Here is a 22,329-nt window from a genome sequence, read left to right as displayed (position 1 = left end):
GGCGTCAGCAGAAGGCGGAGCTCCGCCTCCTTCGTCTTCATCAGTCAGATTATTGATCAGCTGGAGCTAAAACCCGTTTTTCCTTCATCACTGGAACGATTGTTTGACGTCCTGCGTCTCCGGCGGCTCGTCCTTCGTCCAGGTCACGTTTGCTGGGACGTCTGTTTTTCCCAGCAAAACTGAACGCACCATCACCTTTGATGTCTTTGATTTCAGAAAACCCCATCAAAGCTGACGCGAGGCCCCTGCGCTGCCCACTTCCCATGATGCATCACACCTTTAGCGTCGAGGAAGAAGAGGAGGAGGAGCACGAGTACACTGAACAATCCTTTTCTTTATTCGAGTTTTCTTTTCAACATGTCTGTCAGGGTTTGTTTTCAACCTTTTATGGTAAATTAAAACTTTGACACACTTATAAAAGACAGCATCTGCATAGAGTTGTCATCTTAAAGATCCATGGGGGCGTGGGGGCGGGGCAGGAGGGGAAGGGGGCGGGGAATACTGGCACATCACATGAACTAAACAGAACAGCCAACAGCAGTACAAGAGTGGGGGAGGAGGGGGGGGGACAGATCGCTTTACGTTACGCTACGCACACGTACACACACACACAAAAAAAACGGGACACAAGTTGCATTTCCAGTCAAAGTTGCATTAAAGCGCCAACTCTGTCCGCCGGGGGCGTGGCTACTGCGGGAGGTCTTAGCGAGCGTGTTTCTGCGTATATTGCACACTTTGTTGCGACAGGCCTGCGTGGGGCGAGAGACCGAGTCCGAAACCTGGGCGGCAGTCGGGGCCGCCGCTGGGAGGAGCCTCCGCTGGGAGGAGCCCCCGCTGGGAGGAGCCTCTGCTGGGAGGAGCCTCCGGTGGGAGGAACCGCCCCTGGGAGGAGCCACCGCTGGGAGGAACCGCCCCTGGGAGGAGCCACCGCTGGGAGGAACCGCCCATGGGAGGAGGAACCGCCCCTGGGAGGAGCCACCACTGGGAGGAACCGCCCATGGGAGGAGGACCGCCCCTGGGAGGAGCCACCGCTGGGAGGAACCGCCCCTGGGAGGAGCCTCCGCTGGGAGGAACCACCCCTGGGAGGAGCCACCGCTGGGAGGAACCGCCCCTGGGAGGAGCCACCGCTGGGAGGAACCACCCCTGGGAGGAGCCACCGCTGGGAGGAACCGCCCCTGGGAGGAGCCGCCCCTGGGAGGAGCCACCGCTGGGGTTCGTCAATGCCGCCAAGTTTCAAGTTCTGGTTCTGGTTCGGAGAAACTCGAGGTTAAGGCCTCCTCCAGGAGGTCGTGGAGCTGACAGGAAGCAGCCGTAATGACGGAAGACTTTGGTGGCGTCTGAAGAACATCAGGAGGGCAGAGCGCACGCTGAACCGCACCAGCTGAAAACGTGCGTCGCTTTCTTTGCCGTTTTTGGAAACATTATCTTTGTGATTTAGTTGCTAACGGGCCGTTTTCTAAAGCGCTCACCACAAACTCACGGAGAATTTCATGGCGGCACGATGGCGGGCGTGATGGAAACCCGCCACAAAGCTGAGCTCTGGGGGCGGGTCCAATTATGGAGGGAAGCACTTTGGTCAGAGGAGCCGGTGGGCGGAGCCTCTGCAACAAGAGTAATGGAAGGAGGAGATGGCTGCTCTTTGGACCAGGACCCAGCAGTGCATGATGGGTAAAGAGAGGCCGGCGGCCACCACGGCTGATGTGATGGGAGGGCAGAGGCTCTGTTTGGGGGAGGGGCTTGTGGATAAAAGGCGGGACAGAGGTCAGGCTGCGTGTCAACTTTGACAGGAATAAATAGTAGATTTCTACATAGACATGCAAGTCGCTTTTCTCTGAACGTATTTACAATAATTACAGAACACAAGAATCCCGTTTCTGTTGTTGAGCATTCAAGGTTACTACGGTTACGGATGAGAACAGAACTGCTGCTGATGGCGACGCAGGCGCACGTCTTCAAGTCGCTGCGGCGGATCCTCACACCTTTTTTGCGTGTTTGATCTCGTTGGTCTCTCGGGTTGGATCAGGCTCGTTTACATCAGGATCAGTCAAACTTGACCTTCGAGTGTCTTTTCTACGGGGGTGGGCGTGGCCACGCCTCCTCCTCCACGCACCCACCCCCCACGAGGGGAGACAACACTGATGGGGACAGAAACACTATCGTACATGAGCAGAAGACACGTCAGCAACAACAATCGTCACAGAGGCAGAACGTGGGACCGATGTTGGCGGACGCAGAACCACTTCGGGTCCCAGGACGGAGGACACGCGGGCGCCTGTGGAGGCAAAGGTTGGAAGACAGACGCTTGGGCTAACGGCTAACGGCTAACTGTCACGCGTGTCCCGCCCCGACAACAGCGAGCCGCGTTCACACAACACAAATGCAGCGTTTATGTTGTGAAACGTAAAATGTGACGCTAACGATGAGCGCTCAGGTTAATGAGCGAATAAAACGTAATCCAGAATTTAGCAGCTGAGCTAACCCGAATAGGAACTTCCTCCCAATGCTAACGAGAGTTAGCTGTTTCTATAGGTGAGTCATGTTTGGTTCTGTTGCGTCCAGAGCACTAGCTAGCACTTCTTTACTTCTTCCTCCTCCAACAAGAACAAACGTTCGTACTGGACCAGCTAGAACGTCCCGTAGCGCAAACACCACTGCTAACATTTTACAGATGATCACATGTTCACAACATTTGGACTGCAAACGCACAGGTGACCAGTTTGTTGCTGCAGACGTGTGGGCGGGGGCTGGTGGTGGGCGGGGCTGGTGGTGGGCGGGGCGTGTCTCTCTGCTATTCTAGCCTAACATGTAACATCTTACTGTAAACTCGACTCGCGTTGTGCTCTGATATTAGCGGCAGACGTTTGAGAACACCTGGGTTGGGGATGGGGACGTTGGGGGCGGGGCAAACAAAAGCTTTGGTCTGAACTCTGGTAAATATATTAACAGTGATAAAATTTCCTTCTGTCACACGTTTAAAAAGTAATTTTGAAGACAAGCTGATTGGACGGTTTGGGCGCCGTCACTTTGTGTTACTTTAACATTAACAAACACACGTTCATGCACCAATGTCGGGGGGTCATGCTGCACAACACACGCCAACGAATGTTAGCCTGCTGGTTGAACGTTTCACTCCAATCAAACACAAATAAAAAGCATCAAATGACTTGGGGGGGGTGGGGTCAGAGGTCACAGACACATAGAAAACATATCAACCCACGAGTACGTGATTAAAACCAACGTTAACGTGATAAAGAAACTGTTGGCTAACCAAAGAGGCGCTGGTTAATGAAAGGGCGGGGTCATAAACACCATCATGCAAACTCCACACTGTCACATGCCTCGCTGTATCGTCAGTATTACTATTACGATTATTATTGAAGTTGCACAACAACACTGGGATGGGCGGGGTCAGCTGGGTAAGAGGGCGGGGCAGACCTAACCTCTGCCCTCTCTTTTAACCACATGTTTGCTTCTCATCTTTTTGTCTATGTTTAGCTTTATTAGCGGATATTAGCATCCGGAACCAAACCAAATGTCCGTGAGGGGCGTGGCTAAAGTAATGGAACCAGAATGAGCACCGGGCTGGTGGCGTTGCTAACAGGCGACAGAGCACAAAGACGACGAGTTTGAAGTTTGCTGACCTGAAGCGCTCCCTTTATTTCCTCTAGCACAACAGCTAACGATGCTAACAACTATGGTGCCAGGGAAAACATTTACATAGCGACCCAGTTTTAAATCTACTCGGCTTTGAGCGTTGCTGCAGCTAATGTCGCTAATTTGGCTAGCTCACGTCTGAAACTTTATTGCTTTAACGCTGGTCTGCACAGATTCTGAGGCCTCCCAGGAACACGAGGGCGGTGGTTCCTGCTGCAGGTCTGGGTTCGGCCTGTAGGCCTCAACAGAGTCCAGGAGCTCCGTATCACAGCGCCTCAAAGACCTTTGGTGTCGAATCTACGAGTGTTCAGCTCACGTCTCCACGTCAGGCTCGTACGTGCTTCCGACCACACGAGGAACGCGACGTGACGCACCAGCCTCGTCTGGAGGGGTCACATGGCCTCCTCCATTGTTTGGTTAATATGGCGCAGTGACGAGACGCATCCTCTCCAGAACCACGTAACTCTCTCAAGAGCAACTTCTGACTTACTCTGAAGCCGACGAGGTTGCTGGAAACCAGGAACGTGTCTTTAAATGGAAAGAAAACTCTAAGAGCAGAACCATCGCAAAGGAACACGAGCTAACAGCATGCTAACGGGTATGACGGAGGTCAGAGCGTGTATGTTGGCGGACCGTGAAGGCTCTACTGCTGAGTAGCACCACGTGAATCCGACATCACTTCAACATCCCGAACACATGACAGGAAGTGGCTGGAGGAAAGGTCATCGATCTGGGGTCACGTCACTAAAACAGAAGCTTCACGGAAACGACAAAGCAACAAACGTTCCCTGTTAAAAAGTAGCGATTTTAGCGGAACGCTCCCAAACTTCCGCTTCCTCCTTTAAATCTTTTTCTCCTTCCTTCCTTTAGAAGAACGACTGTTGTTTCTACAACCTGCTGCGCTGACGTCCGTCCTCATTGGCTCTTGGGTGGAGGAGGCGGGGCAAGTTGTCCTCCTCTTTTCTAAGCTGCATAGTTTGACTGCCCGGCTCCTCCCACCCTCATTTCCACCCCTCCCCCTTTCCCCAGGTCCTCATTTTACGGCCAATTAATGCAGAACCAAAGGCCCCTCCCCCCGCTCTTTGGTTGGATACGGGACACCTGCCACTTCGCAACCCACTTTTTTCAACCAATCAGCCGGCAGGTCGAAGCTAATTAGACAGACAGGTAACTAAACAAAGGGGCGTGGCCACAGCCAAGGCGATTGTCCTGCAGGGCGGCGTTCCAGAAACTTCTGGATGAGTTTAGAAAGATGCAAACAGGCAGAACTGGAACGCCGCTCCTGCGGAACGACCACCCGGTGGCCGCCGCTGCCGCCCAGAGCATCGCAAAACAAGCAAACAAGCAAACAGGAAATGGCGCCGGCTAACCGAAATGTTGCTTCTTCATGTGCAGAACTTTGACTTGTCATCATCGGAGGTGTTTTTATGCGTGTGTGTCTGCGATTATGTGATGGCGTTTTGGGGTTTTGCGTTTTTTTCATGCCCCGCCCAACCCTGCGGCATCTCTGATCTGGGATTGGTTAATTTCTCGTCCTAGCTGATTGGTTGTCTGTCTTGCATTGACGTTTCAAGTTTTGTGTGTTTAGTTGTGTGTTTTTGTCATTGGTGTTTTCGTTTCTCTGCTGGCGGTCAGACGGTTGGTCAGCGTTGGTTGTCATAGCGACACAGTGTTTATAAGCCCAGTGTGCCGCCGATGGTGGACGCCAGGACCACGCCCAGGATGACGCAGCAGATGATGATCATGATTTTCTTCTGCAGGAGGACAAAGACAAAGAAGCCATCAGAGACCCGCTAGCTCAGTTAGCGCCTGCGCTAAGGTTAGCAGCATGCTGTTGCCATGGCGAATGCAGAGACGTCGTCATCAAAGTCCCAGAATTCCACAGTGGCTAGAGCGGTGCATTGTGGGAGACGTGGTCCGGCTCACCTTGCGGGCCTGACTCTGGTACTTGACGGCCTTCTTGGTGTCGGACACGGCGCGCTCCACGTAGTCCACGGAGTGCTCCACGTTGTACTCGATTCTGTCAATCATCTCTCCCTGGGAACACAGAACAGGCCCCGGGTCAGGGTCAGGGTCAGGGTTAGGGCGCCGCACCACGCCGCGCCGCAGGCGGGCAGAAGCCCCGCCCCTCACCTGGCTCTCCACCAGCATGGCCATGTCCACGAACATGTCGTGCAGCTCGCGGATGCTGTTTTCCAACTTGATGATCTCGTTGTGTCGGGTCTCGATCTCGTTCAGAGCCTGTTTGGTCATCTGAGAGTCCATCTTGATCTGCAGAGAGTCTCCAGTCAGTCTCCATAGCAACACAAACACAGGCACCTTCCTGAGCATTCAAAGGAAAACGCCGATTACAAAGAGATCAAAGAGAAGAAGAACGTGTTCCTGGCTGCCCCTTAAATCTAGGACCCTCCTCCTGACCTACCAGGTCCTCAGAGGCCTCGCTCCATCCTACCTGGAGGAGCTAGTGACACCTGACCAGCCCAATAGACCGCTCCGCTCTCAGAATGCTGGTCTACTGGTGGTCCCCAGAGTCTCTAGGAGTAGAATGGGGGGCCGAGCATTTAGCTACCAGGCCCCCCTGCTATGGAACCAGCTCCCTGTCCAGCCCCCCTGCTGTGGAACCAGCTCCCTGTCCAGGCCCCCCTGCTGTGGAACCAGCTCCCTGTCCAGGCCCCCCTGCTATGGAACCAGCTCCCTGTCCAGGCCCCCCTGCTGTGGAACCAGCTCCCTGTCCAGGCCCCCCTGCTGTGGAACCAGCTCCCTGTCCAGGCCTCCCTGCTATGGAACCAGCTCCCTGTCCAGGCCCCCCTGCTATGGAGCCAGCTCCCTGTCCAGGTACGGGAGGCTGACTCCATCGCTACTTTAAGATCAGACTTAAAACCTTCCTCCCCTCCCCTCCCCTCCCCTCCTCTCCTCTCCTCCTCTCCTCTCCTCTCCTCCCCTCCCCTCCTCTCCCCTCTCCTCTCCTCTCCTCCCCTCCCCTCCCCTCCCCTCCTCTCTCCTCCTCTCCTCTCCTCTCCTCCCCTCCCCTCCTCTCCCTCTCCTCTCCTCTCCTCTCCTCCCCTCCCCTCCCCTCCCCTCCTCTCCTCTCCTCCTCTCCTCTCTCCTCCCCTCTCCTCTTCTCTCCCCCTCCCCTCCCCTCCCCTCCCCTCTCCCCTCCCATCCCCTCCCCTCTCCTCCCCTCTCCTCTCCCTCCCCTCCCCTCCTCTCCTCTCCTCCCCTCTCCTCTCCTCTCCTCCCCTCCCCTCCTCCCCTCCCCTCCTCTCCTTCCCTCCTCTCCTCTCATGTCCTCTCCTCTCCTCCCCTCTCCCTCTCCTCTCCTCTCTCTCTCCTCTCCTCTCCCTCCCCTCCCCTCTTCCTCTCCTCTCCTCTCATCCCCTCCCCTCCCCTCCCCTCCCCTCTCCCTCCCCTCCCCTCCCCTCCCCTCTCTCTCTCCTCTCCTCTCTCCCTCTCCTCTCCTCTCCTCTCCTCTCCTCCCCCTCCCCTCTCCTCCCCTCCCCTCCTCCTCCTCCCCCTCCTCTCCCTCCTCTCCTCCCCTCCCCTCTCCTCTCCTCTCCTCTCCTCCCCTCCTCCCCTCCCCTCCCCTCTCCTCCTCCTCTCCTCTCCTCTCCCTCTCCTCCTCTCCTCCTTGATTGAGTTAGCCTGCTCTAGCTAACTTACCTGTGCTAACTGTAGCACTAGCTGTAATCCAAGCCAAGCATGACTCTGGTCATGTGACCTGAGTCTCATTGGAGCTTTTAGCATGAAGGAACTGAACATGAGGTGGTTCCTTCAGAATAAAAGCTCTCAAACCTTCACCCGTTCTGTGTCGGGTGTCATGTGACAACGGCCGTGTTCACTGGATGTATCAGTGCACCTGGCGGCGGCTCGGGTCGACGCTCGCCACCGTGAGTCTGATCAGGCGCAGCGCTTACATCATCAGTGAAAATGGCCAGTTTGCCGCTCTCCAGCATGTCCTCCAGCTCCTCGTTGGTGGTGGTTCTCCCAGCTGCAGACACAAGACAGGAACACATGAAGCTCGGCGCCACGCGCGTGCACGGCCCGGCGGGACGCGGCGCCGACTCACTGATCTCCAGCTGCCTCTGGATGCGGTCCTTGCAGCGGTCGCGGTACTTGGACTGCGTGGTGTTGTACTCGGTCATCACCTCCACAAACTTACGCGACAGCGTCGAGTGCTGAAGCGACACACACGTGTTCAGTCGGGACACGTCCGCATCCTCAGCTCAGGTCATGTGACCTGTCTCACCTGAGTCTTACGGATCCTGAGGTCTGCTGATGATCTGTTGAGACCTTCCTCTTGTTCAATACTCTGCTCGATCGCTGCGCACGCACACACACACACGCACACGCACGCACACACACACACACACACAGTTACAGTTGAACTACAGTTAGCTGTGTCGCTACCTTGGCTAACAGCATATGTTGCTAATACTCCCTTTGCATGATCCTTGTTTTTTTTTGTTGCACACAGACTGATATGATGCTAGCTCACAACATTAGCCTCATTACTGTCAAAGCTAATGCTAACCGTGAGCAGCAGCAGGACATCAGAAAATGAGAGGAAATATGAGCGAGGCGCCGCCCCGATAGAGGTAATAAAAGAGTTTAAACAGATTTAAAGTGAATAAAACCAGACAAGCTGATGTAAAGTGATCTAAAGGCTTCTGCCCCACAGGAAGTGATGTCGTAGTAGGTTATTAAACGTTTCCTGTTTGTCTGCAGAGCTGCTAAACGCTCATGAAGCACCGACCTTTTAATTTTGAGCGAACTTTATTGGCTGTCTTCTTGATGTCGGCGGTGAGGTCCTCCAGCTCCTGTTTGGTCTCTGCAGAAGAAGAAGAAGAAGACGAAGAAGAAGAAGAAACACCAAGAAGGCTTCAGCTCAACACGGTCCTCACAACTCCAGGTCTTCTGTGTGTGTGACTGTAACAGGAAGTGCTCGTCTTCAGGGTCTGCTGTGTTACCGAGCCTCCTGGTGATGATCAACGTTATTGTTTAGGGTCACGACGTGGTCCGGCTACATCAGTGCACGTGGAGCCGGAGCCGGACTAGAACGGGTCCAGAGTGGTGGAACGGGGCCGGACCAGCACCCCCAGACAGATGGGTTGGGAGAACACGTGCACGGCGAGCTAGCCTGTGTGATGTGCACACGCGCTACGTTTCCCCACAACCGTTGAGAACCGAGCGAGCCTGCTAATGGGTTAGCTGTGGTGCTAGCTCGCCGGGGGGGTGTGGCTCCGCCCATAGTTAGACGACTGTAAGCTTTGTAGACAGAAAGTCTGGTTGCGTAACTTATTGAGCGTATGGTCTGATTTAGGTTTCCATGGAAACGCACTGTGTGGATTTTCCCTCCTCTCACCTGAGCGCGGCTGCAGGCAGGTGATGCACAGTTCCTGTATGTGTCACAATAAAAGCTTTAATATCCCTCATGATTTTTTTAGCTCGGACGGCGTCCTCGGAGGATTTTAACCTTCAACCGGATGACCAACGGCAGGAGGAGCAGGAGCATGCGGGACAAATGAAGGGATGGATGAGAGAAAAAGAGGAGAAATTAAAACGAAAAGGAGAAAAATCATCATGCAGAAATCAAACATGGTGCCTGAATGTCACATTTAGTTGCTTTTAACTTTAATCGCATCAACTTTCTAGAATCAAACTGCCTCTGAATCTGCATTTAGTGACACAAATGGAACCATGTGACTTTCCATCTGTGGGAGCCACTGACATTTAGCAGCACTGTAGCATTGCTAACGCTGAGTCATGCTGAGTCGGGCGCTCACTCAGGCGCTAACGGCTGCTAACACAGACGCCATTATTAACCAAAGCCAACTTCCTCCGACTTCATCAATACTTTATAAACATTCTGAGTTGTGGTAGCTGTTAGCATCTTATCGTCACAGTCAGACACGTACGCGAAGCTAAAACGTAAAGAAAATAAAAGAATGTTTCTGATGGAACTGAGGTGCGTGCGCTAGGAGCCAAGTGGGAGGAGCTTACTTTCATCAGGGTTGGGTGCAGCCAGGATGGCGCTGTGCTGCTTCTTCACCTTCTCCACGTCCTCGGACAGCTTTTCTATACATCCTCTGATTTCTTCAACCTCCACACACACACAGACACACACACGAGATTCTAGATCATCGTAGTTGTATTAGCATGCTAAAATTAGCTGTATGTTCGGCCTCTGAGGTCACGTCAGGACGTGCTATCAAAGCTAAGTTAGCAGCTCTGTAGAGCAGCGTGTCCACATGGCTGCTAAAGACGTCGCTGCGGGACACAACGGCGCTCAGCTGTCCAAAAATATCCCATAAAATATTTCAGTTATTAGCAAAGTTCTGCTTAAAAAGTTTAAACACGCCCACCTTACATTTCTGACCAATCAGATCACTTCATTGGGTGTACTCACACCTCAGAAATGTTAGCCTGGGGGTTACCTGGCGGGTCTCACCTGTTCGAAAAACTCGTCCATGAAGTGGTCGCGATCAACCTGCACCACCTCCTCGTCATCGTCGCTGTCCTTAGCCTGCAGACACAGGAAGTCCGTCACACATGTGACACAGACGATGCCGCGGGGAGCTGAAGGTCCAAACAGGACCTGAGCAGCACAACAACCTGAACTGGGAGGTATCACCGCGCCATAGCGCTGTGGTGCCGTGGTGCTGTGGTGCCGTGGTGCTGTGGTGCTGTGGTGCCGTGGTGCTGTGGTGCTGTGGTGCCGTAGTGCTGTGGTGCTGTGGTGCCGTGATGCCATAGTGCTGTGGTGCCATAGTGCTGTGATGCCATAGTGCTGTGATGCCATAGTGCTGTGATGCCATAGTGCTGTGATGCCATAGTGCTGTGGTGCCGTGATGCCATAGTGCTGTGGTGCCATAGTGCTGTGGTGCCATAGTGCTGTGATGCCATAGTGCTGTGGTGCCGTGATGCCATAGTGCTGTGATGCCATAGTGCTGTGGTGCTGTGGTGCCGTAGTGCTGTGGTGCTGTGGTGCCATGGTGCTGTGATGCCGTAGTGCTGTGGTGCTGTGGTGCCGTGGTGCTGTGGTGTCGTGGTGCTGTGGTGCTGTGGTGCTGTGGTGCCGTGGTGCTGTGGTGCTGTGATGCCGTAGTGCTGTGGTGCTGTGGTGCCATAGTGCTGTGATGCCATAGTGCTGTGGTGCCATGGTGCTGTGGTGCCATAGTGCTGTGATGCCATAGTGCTGTGGTGCCGTAGTGCTGTGGTGCCATAGTGCTGTGGTGCCGTAGTGCTGTGGTGCCGTAGTGCTGTGATGCCGTAGCGCTGTGGTGCCGTAGCGCTGTGATGCCATAGTGCTGTGATGCCATAGTGCTGTGGTGCTGTGGTGCCGTAGTGCTGTGGTGCCGTAGTGCTATGATGCCGTAGTGCTGTGGTGCCGTAGCGCTGTGATGCCGTAGCGCTGTGGTGCCGTGGCGCTGTGATGCCGTGGCGCTGTGGTGCTGTGGCGCTGTGGTGCCGTGGCGCTGTGATGCCGTGGCGCTGTGGTGCCGTGGCGCTGTGATGCCGTGGCGCTGTGATGCCGTAGCGCTGTGGTGCCGTAGCGCTGTGGTGCCGTAGCGCTGTGGTGCCGTAGCGCTGTGGTGCCGTAGCGCTGTGATACCGTAGCGCTGTGGTGCCGTAGCGCTGTGGTGCCCTAGCGCTGTGGTGCCCTAGCGCTGTGGTGCCCTAGCGCTGTGGTGCCGTAGCGCTGTGGTGCCGTAGCGCTGTGATACCGTAGCGCTGTGGTGCCCTAGCGCTGTGGTGCCCTAGCGCTGTGGTGCCGTAGCGCTGTGGTGCCGTAGCGCTGTGATGCCGTAGCGCTGTGGTGCCCTAGCGCTGTGGTGCTGTGATGTTCGCTAACCTTCCTCCAGGTTCTAATTTCTTCATCATATAATAGAATCAAATTTGATTCCTGCTGCTGAATGAAGCTACAAAGTCGACTGCTGAGATTGTGGATCAAGTTTCAGATGAGTAACTTCACGACTCAGAAGAGAAAGAAGGTCAGCAGGTCAGAGGGGGCGGAGCTCTAAGCCATCGCTGCTGACATCACACATGTGAACACGCGTGTTGATGAGCAAATTAGCGTGATTAGTGTGGATGAGTGAAGAGCAGCCTGTGGCACGAGAGGAGGAAGAGGAGCAGATGAAGAGCAGAGAGGGGGATGGTAGGTGATGAAGATAGAGGGAGACAGTGGATGGGGGAGGGGAGAGCAGCTGCTGCACACAGGAATGCTCTTCATCACACAGCTGAAACTACCACCATCATCATCATCATCATCATCACCACCACCACCACCATCATCAACCACCATCATCATCATCATCATCATCACTATCATCACCATCAACCACCATCATCATCACCATCATCATCTTCATCACCACTACCACCACCACCATCATCTTCATCACCACCATCATCATCACCATCATCACCACCATCACCACCACCATCATCATTATCACCACCATCATCATCACCATCACTATCATCTTCATCACCACCATCATCATCATCTTCATCACCACCACCACCATCATTATCACCACCATCATCATCACCACCATCATCTTCATCACCACCATCATCACCATCATCACCACCATCATCATCACCATCATCATCACCACCATCATCATCATCACCACCATCATCATCACATCACCACCATCATCATCATCACCACCATCATCATCACCACCACCATCATCATCACCATCATCATCACCACCATCATCATCATCACCACCATCATCATCATCATCATCATCATCACTATCATCACCATCAACACCACCATCATCATCATCACCACCATCATCATCACCACCATCATCATCATCACCACCATCACCACCACCATCATCATCATCACCACCATCATCATAATCACCACCATCACCACCACCACCACCATCATCATCACCACCATCATCATCACCACCACCATCATCATAATCACCATCATCACCACCATCATCATCATCACCACCATCATCACCACCATCACATCATCACCACCATCATAATCACCACCATCATCATCACCACCATCATCATCATCACCACCACCACCATCATCACCACCATCATCATAATCACCATCATCATCACCACCATCATCATAATCACCACCACCATCACCACCATCATCATCATCATCATCATCACATACATATATTAAAACATACATAAGGCGCACCGTATTATTAGGCGCATGTTACAACATACAGTAAAAAATGACAACGGAAGTAAAACAGTGAGTTTCGACACATTTATTGAACAAAATATTCATTCTTCCACCACAAAACCATCAAAGTTTTCATCTTCTATGTCTGAATTAAACAGCTGCACTATTTCAATGTCCAACATCCCGAATTCCTCTTCTTAATCATCTGAATCGGACTCACTGACCGGTTCCGGTTCAGCGTTGATTTTGTTAAAGCTCTTCCAATACATGAAGACGGTATCATAGCCCATGCGTCTACAGTCCACCCACATATGGTGGCATAACTCGCCCGCCGCTGCCTCATAGTCTTTGTGAAGGAGTGTTCTCATGCCCCGTTGTGTGTATCGCCACCGTGCCGGTCCCTTTTTCTCCACTTTGTGGGTCAAAGGGATGTTAAAAGTCAGAGGGATCTCATCCATGTTGGTGATGTGACTGGGCGCGGTTATCTTGTTGCGGCAGTAGGTGCGGAAGATGGCCGCCCTCTCCTGGTTAGGGTTAGGGAAGATGGCCACCCTCTCCTGGTTAGGGTTAGGGAAGATGGCCGCCCTCTCCTGGTTAGGGTTAGGGAAGATGGCCACCCTCTCCTGGTTAGGGTTAGGGAAGATGGCCACCCTCTCCTGGTTAGGGTTAGGGTTAGGGAAGATGCCGCCCTCTCTCCTGGTTAGGGTTAGGGAAGATGGCCACCCTCTCCTGGTTAGGGTTAGGGTTAGGGAAGATGGCCGCCCTCTCCTGGTTAGGGTTAGGGTTAGGGAAGATGGCCGCCCTCTCCTGGTTGGGTTAGGGTTAGGGAAGATGGCCATCCTCTCCTGGTTAGGGTTAGGGTTAGGGAAGATGGCCATCCTCTCCTGGTTAGGGTTAGGGTTAGGGAAGATGGCCATCCTCTCCTGGTTAGGGTTAGGGTTAGGGAAGATGGCCATCCTCTCCTGGTTAGGGTTAGGGTTAGGGAAGATGGCCGCCCTCTCCTGGTTAGGGTTAGGGTTAGGGAAGATGGCCGCCCTCTCCTGGTTAGGGTTAGGGTTAGGGAGATGGCCATCCTCTCCTGGTTAGGGTTAGGGTTAGGGAAGATGGCCATCCTCTCCTGGTTAGGGTTAGGGTTAGGAAGATGGCCATCCTCTCCTGGTTAGGGTTAGGGTTAGGGAAGATGCCGCCCTCTCCTGGTTAGGGTTAGGGTTAGGGAAGATGGCCGCCCTCTCCTGGTTAGGGTTAGGGTTAGGGAAGATGGCCATCCTCTCCTGGTTAGGGTTAGGGTTAGGGAAGATGGCCATCCTCTCCTGGTCAGGTTAGGGTTAGGGAAGATGGCCATCCTCTCCTGGTTAGGGTTAGGGTTAGGGAAGATGGCCATCCTCTCCTGGTTAGGGTTAGGGTTAGGGAAGATGGCCGCCCTCTCCTGGTTAGGGTTAGGGTTAGGGAAGATGGCCGCCCTCTCCTGGTTAGGGTTAGGGTTAGGGAGATGGCCATCCTCTCCTGGTTAGGGTTAGGGTTAGGGAAGATGGCCATCCTCTCCTGGTCAGGGTTAGGGTTAGGGAAGATGGCCATCCTCTCCTGGTTAGGGTTAGGGTTAGGGAAGATGGCCATCCTCTCCTGGTTAGGGTTAGGGTTAGGGAAGATGGCCGCCCTCTCCTGGTTAGGGTTAGGGTTGGGGTTAGGATATATTCGATGGCCTGCAGTTTAAAGTAAGCCTCATTCATACGCGTCTCGCTTGACCGGCGCCATTTTAGGGGATCCTTACGCGGAGGTGTGCCGCAAATCGATTGGCGGAGCGTTTACCGTAGTGCACCCCCCAAAGGGGCACAGCAGATTTTGGAACTCAGTCCACACACAAGGCGCTCCATATTATAAGGCGCACCGTCGATTTTTGAGAAAATCTCAGTGTTTTAGGTGCGCCTTATAGTCGTGAAAATACGGTAATTTTATGTTGGTCCTTCCCTCACTCCTTACTCCCTCCTTCCCTAACTATGTCACTCCTTTCTTCACTTCACTCCCTCCTCCCTCCCTCCCTCACTCACTCCCTCCCTCCTTCCTTCCCTTACTCCCTCACTCCTTTCTTCCCTCCCTCCCTCCCTCCCCCCCTCACTCACTCACTCCCTCCCTCCTTCCTCACTCCTTACTCCCTCCTTCCTCACTATGTCACACTTTCCTTCCCTCTTTCCTCCCTCCCTCATGACCCTGGGTTAGGGTTCTAACCCTAACCCAGGTCATGAGGGCAGCTGAAGCCCCTTTTCTGCTTCCATGACCCCAGATTGAACGTTCTGCAGCTTCTCTTGATCAGCATCTCTGGACACACCTGGAAATGTCTGTCCACCATCTCCATCCAGCCTGACAGAACCTGAGAGGTCCTGCAGAGAAGAACCCCAGTAGAAGTCAACAGAAACAGAATGAACAGACCAAAGAGAGAAGATGAACGACTGAATCAGGGCTGCTTTCCTGAAATGCTCAGCTGGCCTGGATCCACTTCCTGCTCCCCAGAGATCCCAGCATGCTCCTCATTGTACCATCTTGGCTGCAGGAGATGCGACACACATCTGATGTGTCTCACATGTGACAGATTCTATTTTTAGATGATGCACTTCATCGTCTCAAGCCTTCCTTTTCTTTTCCTCCTTAAAGATGGCGAGTCCGAGTCCTGATCCAGAATTAGCTCCAGTCGACAAGTCTGGACCCAGTGGATCCCGAATCCACCCCATCAGGCCCCTCGAGGCCAAGTGTGACGGCTCCGTCGTTTTCTCCTCTGCTGGTTGTCTCCTCCCACTCACCTGCTCAGGTAGGGAGAAGAGTCTCTCTGTCCCCGTTGCTCTGCTTATCTGCAGCTGAGACTTGTGGGTATTGTAGTCTTTACAACTAATGATGCCAGCATCAAACAACCACAGCTTCCATTATACCCTTAATTTAAAAACTGGATTTTTCCAGTTTTCTCAAACTCTTCCTGAGTGTGAGCCCACATGCTTCCTGTCAAAGCATGACATCAGCATGACATCAGCATGACATCAGCATCATCTTCCAATCACAGATCATCTGTGTGTGTGTGTTGGTTTTCATGCTGCTGTGAGTACCAGGCCTGAAACTGTGGGATCTTAGTGGATTTAAGAAATGTAATGTTGAATCATTGGAGATGATTTCACTCTAAATATTCCCTCAGGTTTTCTTTTGGGGCCGCAGGATGGCGAAGAGTCCAGACATTCTCACCACACAAACGTGTATTCTGACTGCACGGCTGAAGCAACGGTCTCACACCTGACACCTTGGAAACCATCAGACGACACCCAGAAACACCAACGAGCCTTCAGCAAAGCAGAAAGGAAAACTGGCTGTCATGAAGCTGCAGAGACAGGAAGTGAAAGTGACCTCCAGAGCGCCGGCAGCAACCAGGCGACGTCCTTGACTTGGCTGAAAGAGGGCCAGTGGCACACACACACACACACACACACACACACACACACACACGCACGCACGCACACACACACCACACACATGCACACACACACACACCACACACACACACATACACACACACACATGCACACACACACACACACGCACGCACGCACGCACACGCACGCACGCACACGCACGCACGCACGCACACACACATACACACACACATGCACACACACACACACACACACACACACACGCACGCACGCACGCACGCACGCACGCACGCACGCACGCACACACACACACACACACACACACACACACACACAATCACAGCACAGATATGCACACAGATAGCATTAGCATTAAACGTGTAGCTTCTGTGGCTCAGAATGTTTCTGGTTTCACTTGTTTCTTCAGCAGGTCCAGTTGACTCTGGTTCCGGACGCTAATATTTACAACATTATTTGTGTTTTTAGTGTGTAAAGCAGAGGTGGAACCGGACCGTGCACTGAGGATCAAAGCTAGTTGTTGGGTGGTTGGTTTCACTAGCTGAAGGCTAAACTGGGTCACGCTGACGACCTCTTGCTCTCTACCTTAGCTGATGCAGTCATCACCATCCCGCCTACGGACCACAGGTGAACCACAGGCGAGCCACAGGTGAACCACAGGTGAACCACAGGTGAACCACAGGCAAGCCACAGGTGAACCACAGGTGAACCACAGGCAAGCCACAGGCGAGCCACAGGTGAACCACAGGTGAACCACAGGCAAGCCACAGGCGAGCCACAGGTGAGCCACAGGCGAGCCAGAGGTGAACCACAGGCGAGCCACAGGTGAACACAGGCGAGCCACAGGCGAGCCAGAGGTGAACCACAGGCGAGCCACAGGTGAACCACAGGCGAACCACAGGCGAGCCACAGGCGAGCCAGAGGCGAACCACAGGCGAGCCACAGGTGAACCACAGGCGAACCACAGGCGAGCCACAGGCGAACCACAGGCGAGCCACAGGCGAGCCACAGGCGAGCCACAGGCGAGCCAGAGGCGAACCACAGGCGAGCCACAGGCGAACCACAGGCGAACCACAGGCGAGCCAGAGGTGAACCACAGGCGAACCACAGGCGAGCCACAGCGAGCCACAGGCGGGCCACAGGCGAGCCACAGGCGAGCCACAGGCGAGCCACAGGCGGGCCACAGGTGGGCCACAGGTGGGCCACAGCGAACCACAGGTGAACCACAGGCAAGCCACAGGTGAACCACAGGTGAGCCCTTTGAGCCACAGGTGAACCACAGGTGAACCACAGGTGAACCACAGGCGAGCCACAGGTGGGCCGCAGGCGAACCACAGGTGAGCCACAGTGAGCCACAGGTGAAACACAGGCGAGCCCATTGAGCCACAGGTGAACCACAGGCGAGCCCATTGAGCCACAGGTGAACCACAGGCGAGCCACAGGTGGGCCACAGGCGAACCACAGGTGAGCCACAGGCGAGCCACAGGTGAACCACAGGCGAGCCCATTGAGCCAGAGGTGAACCACAGGCGAGCCCATTGAGCCAGAGGTGAACCACAGGTAAACACAAATTGGATCGAGGTTTAGGATCCATAGACCTTCTTTCTGGTGGTAGAAGGTAGCATCTAAAACATGTTTCTGTTTATTTGTGCTCCTGCTTTAGGATCACTGCTAACTGCTACTAGCTGTTACAGGATCTGATTAAAGCTAACTAACAGATGCTAACTCACTGACCAACCCAAATGGCTGCCATCTTTTTCTGGATGTCCTGAGGATGTCAGGAAGTGTTCTGCAGGTTGGTGGAACGGTCATATGAACGTGTCCAGCTGCTGGTATCAAGGTGCCCTTGAGCAAATCAGTTCTGAGTGAACTGTGACAGAGGAAGCGTTGCAGCTGCAGGCGTGTGTGTGTGAGTGTGTGTGTGTGAGTGTGTGTGTGTGTGAGTGTGTGTGTGTGTGTGTGTGAGTGTGTGTGTGTGAGTGTGTGAGTGTGTGTGTTGTGTGGAGTGTGTGAGTGTGTGTGTGAGTGTGTGTGTGTGAGTGTGTGAGTGTGTGAGTGTGTGTGTGAGTGTGAGAGAGAGGTCTGAGGGTAAATAAAGGGAAACAAACACACACCTGGTCCCTCCAGGAGGCCAAAACCAACCAGCAGTCACGCAACATTGTCCCCTCATGCTTCACACACAAACATGCACCTCTTTCAGTCACATGATCACCTCTTTCAGTCACATGATCACCTCTTTCAGTCACATGATCACCTCTTTCAGTCACATGATCACCTCTTTCAGTCCTAAATAGGAAGTATTAGGTGAGTGTTCAACAATTGTTCCTTATAGCATGTGGCGTGAGCTAATGCTAATGCTAACGAACCAGTCTAGGATGAGTCATGCTGTATCATGATATTATTAAGGACCAGCACCAGGACCAGCACCAGGACCAGTACCAGCACCAGGACCAACACCAGCACCAGCACCAGCACCAGCACCAGGACCAGGACCAGGACCAGGACCAGGACCAGGACCAGGACCAGGACAGGTCTTCAGAGTTCTCTATACCACCAGAAACTGTCAGCCATCTTGGTCAAAGGCAGCGGCGGCGGCAGAGAGCATGACGAAGCGTTTCCAGGTGAACTTCCTGCCGTCAGGAAACTTTCGCGTCGTCTCTGATTCCTGCTTCAGTCCAGTGTTCAGGTTAACGAGCCGTCCCTGAACTCACCACGCGGCGCTCGCCTCCGTGTCAGACTTCTTTCCAGTCAGCGTGTCATCATCCTGCGGGAGCTTCGCCGGGAGCTGTTAGCGGCCTTGGCGCCGCAGCGAGGAGGGGGAGGAGCCAGCCGTGACGTCACTGAGCTGTAGACTATTACATAAAGCTCAAAGGCCACCTCCAGTGATCCAGCAGGTTCCTCTAAAGGTGCTAAACCCTCAACCAGGAGCATCAACGGGCCTCAGAACATCGGTGTTCCTCTGGACCAGCAGCTGATGCAAACACATCAATCACTCCTCCGTGCACGCCAGCGCACGCCAGCGCACGCCAGCGCACGCTCCTCTTTATGGACAGAAGGCAGAGTGGGCGGAGCCATGTCTCCAACCACCTCTAACAGACTGCAGATGAAAGAGAAGTCTTTCATGTTTGTCGCTCCTCACTGATCCCTTCCTCCAATCATTTCTGTGTCATCACTGATGTCACTTCCTGTTCTCATTTAATCACTTTCAGCTCAACGTGGAAATCAGCTGATTCATAAATCATCTAATCGTTAATTCACCTTTGATCTTAGGTGATGTCACGTGGAGGGAAAAGAACCGAACTAACCCTAACGAAAGACTCAACATAGCCTCTCTCTCTCACACACACTCTCACACACACACACTCTCTCACACACTCTCTCTCACACACCACCTTCTCTCTCTCTCTCACACACACTCTCTCTCTCTCACACACACTCTCTCTCACACACTCTCTCTCACGCACACACCCTCTCTCTCTCTCTCACACACACTCTCTCTCTCTCACACACACTCTCTCTCACACACCTTGTCTCTCTCTCACACACACTCTCTCTCTCTCACAACACTCTCTCACACACTCTCTCTCTCTCACACACACTCTCTCTCTCTGACACACACTCTCTCACACACTCTCTCTCACACACACACCTTCTCTCTCTCTCTCACACACACACTCTCTCTCTCTCACACACTCTCTCTCTCTGACACACACACTCTCTCACACACACACTCTCTCACACACACTCTCTCTCTGACACACACTCTCTCACACACACACCTTCTCTCTCTCTCACACCACACACACACTCTCTCTCTCTCTCACACACACTCTCTCTCTCACACACACTCTCTCACACACACTCTCTCTCTCTGACACACACTCTCTCACACACACACCTTCTCTCTCTCACACACACACTCTCTCTCTCTGACACACACTCTCTCACACACACACCTTCTCTCTCTCTCACAACACTCTCTCTCTCTGACACACACTCTCTCACACACTCTCTCTCACACACACACACCTTCTCTCTCTCTCACCACACACACTCTCTCTCTCTCACATCTCTCTCTCTCTCACACACACACACCTCTCTCACACACACACCTTCTCTCTCTCACACACACACAGTCTCTCTCTCACACACACTCTCTCACACACACACTCTTTCTCTCTCACACACCCTCTCTCTCACACACACCTCTCTCTCTCTCACACACAGTCTCTCTCTCTCACACACATAGTCTCTCTCTCTCACACACACACACACACACACACACGCACACACACACACACCTTTCCTAATTATTGATCATCTGTTTTTACATCAGAGCCAAACTGCCCCCCCCCCAGAAGGCCGCTCCGCCTCACCTGCCGCCCGTTTCATTCATTCCGCGTATCAATATCACAAGCCGAAATACGCGCGCGCGCGCGCGCGCACATAGCCCTGATCGGGACTGATGCCCCCACGCTCACAGACTCGTTCAGGGAGGAGGCGCGTGGCTGCAGGATGCGGCTATAGGAGGAGAAGAAAATCACTGCATTTGGTCCGCGGCCCTCCTCCTCCTCTTCCCCTCCTCCATCAGGTCATCCTTCCACGCATGCATGGACACGCACGGCCACATTAGCATGGACGGGAGTGGGGTTTTTATTTCAGCCGTGCCCGATTCCCATCGCAGCGTCGCATGCGTTCTTTAAAAAACGCTTGCGGGGCCTCTGCGTCTAAAGCCGCCGCACAAGCTGCAGCACAAAATGAAGGTCCGGGCGGTGAGCATGACCTCCAGCCGGTGCCCCCCTCCTCACACACTCAGACAATCATCAGCACCTCCGCTTCGCTGTTCGACCCCCACCAACCCGCTGCAGCGCCCACCGCACCGCACCGCACCGCACCGCACCGCACCGCACCAATTGAGGGCAGGCGGCGAGGCCGTGAAGCTGCGGCGACGGTTGGAAACGGGGGTGCGGGCGGTTGTTGGGGGTGGGGGGGGTGGATGAAATAATAAAAAAATTCTTACGCTTCGCAGTTCCGCCGTGCGGTCCTTCATGGTGTCGCCGCGCCGAGCCGCCTGCTAATACACGGAGAATCGGTCCTGGTCCTGGTCCTCGGGGAGGGGGGGTTGAGGGTTTTCCAGCGCCGTGTCGCTTCGAGCCTCTCCGGTCAGATCCCCTTCTTGGTGCTGCTCCTCTTCAATCCTCCGGAACAGTGGAGACTGAGATGGAGGGAGGAACCGCGCGGTGTGACGCGACTCCGCCTTCAGATGCCTCCTTTTTAAAAGAAGGGGGGATTTTGGCGTCTTAACCTGGTCTCCCGGATCGCCTTTGGATTTACGTGATACCTCTCCGCTGCTCCTGCTCCGGATGAACCCCCCCGTCGCTCCGCAGCTTTTCCTCCTCCTCGATGCGGTCGCAGTGTGGCCCCGCAGCGCGCAAAGAGCAGCAGCGGCAGAAGCGGCGACGCGGCAGCTGAAAGAGAGAGGGAGGGAGGGGGAGGGGGGGGGGGGGGCGAGAGGAGAGGAGGGGGCGGAGAGGGGGGGGGGCGGGGGGGAAAGAGGGAGAGAGAGAGGGAGGGAGAGGAGGGGGAGAAATAGAGAGAGGGAGGGAGGGAGAGAGGAGAGAGGAGAGAGAGGGAGGGAAAGGAGAGGAGGGGGAGAAATAGAGAGAGGAGGGATCTTAGGAGAGAGAGGGAGGAGCGGAGAGAGTGAGGGAGGAGAGAGACGAGGGAGGGAGCGAGGAGAGGAGGGGGAGAAAGAGAGAGAGTGGAGGGAGGGAGAGAGAGGGAGGGAGAGAGAGAGAGGGAGGGAGAGGAGAGGAGGGGGAGAAATAGAGAGAGGGCGGGAGGGAGAGAGGGAGAGAGAAGAGAGAGGGAGGAGGAGGAGAGGAGGGGGAGAAAGAGAGAGAGGGAGGGAGGGAGAGAGGTGCAGAAAGAAGAGAGGAGAGAGAGACGAGACCGAGGGAGGGAGGGAGAGGAGGGGGAACGCAAAAGAGAGAGACGGGAGGGAAGGAGGGAGAGAGATGCGGGAGGGAGAGAGGGAGGAGAGAGGGAGGGGAGAGAGGGAGCGAGGGGA

The 22,329-nt window shown here is 54.1% G+C and overlaps 1 protein-coding gene across 3 annotated transcripts; it reads right to left on the bottom strand.

Annotated features, from left to right (window-relative positions):
- Positions 1-314: 314 nt before the first annotated feature.
- Positions 315-21,745, bottom strand: stx1b (syntaxin 1B). 3 transcript variants are annotated; one of them, XM_057015156.1, is made up of 11 exons: positions 21,601-21,745; positions 21,280-21,529; positions 10,103-10,177; positions 9,655-9,754; positions 8,408-8,482; positions 7,901-7,974; positions 7,721-7,829; positions 7,569-7,642; positions 5,581-5,925; positions 961-5,408; positions 315-861 (listed from the first exon to the last, which is right to left on the bottom strand). In XM_057015156.1, the coding sequence occupies exons 2-10, from the start codon at positions 21,307-21,309 to the stop codon at positions 5,328-5,330; spliced, it is 963 nt and encodes a 320-aa protein (XP_056871136.1). In that variant the 5' UTR covers positions 21,310-21,529; positions 21,601-21,745; the 3' UTR covers positions 315-861; positions 961-5,327. The 3 variants fall into 3 exon arrangements, with proteins under 3 accessions (XP_056871136.1, XP_056871137.1, XP_056871135.1); XM_057015157.1 differs by having other exon boundaries at positions 5,581-5,691; positions 5,788-5,925; positions 21,280-21,733; XM_057015155.1 differs by having other exon boundaries at positions 21,280-21,737.
- Between the last annotated feature and the right edge of the window lie 584 nt (positions 21,746-22,329).

The sequence above is a fragment of the Takifugu flavidus genome, chromosome 18, assembly GCF_003711565.1.
Source record: "Takifugu flavidus isolate HTHZ2018 chromosome 18, ASM371156v2, whole genome shotgun sequence".
NCBI classification, from domain to species: domain Eukaryota; kingdom Metazoa; phylum Chordata; class Actinopteri; order Tetraodontiformes; family Tetraodontidae; genus Takifugu; species Takifugu flavidus.
This window is presented reverse-complemented; position numbering and strand designations above follow the sequence as displayed.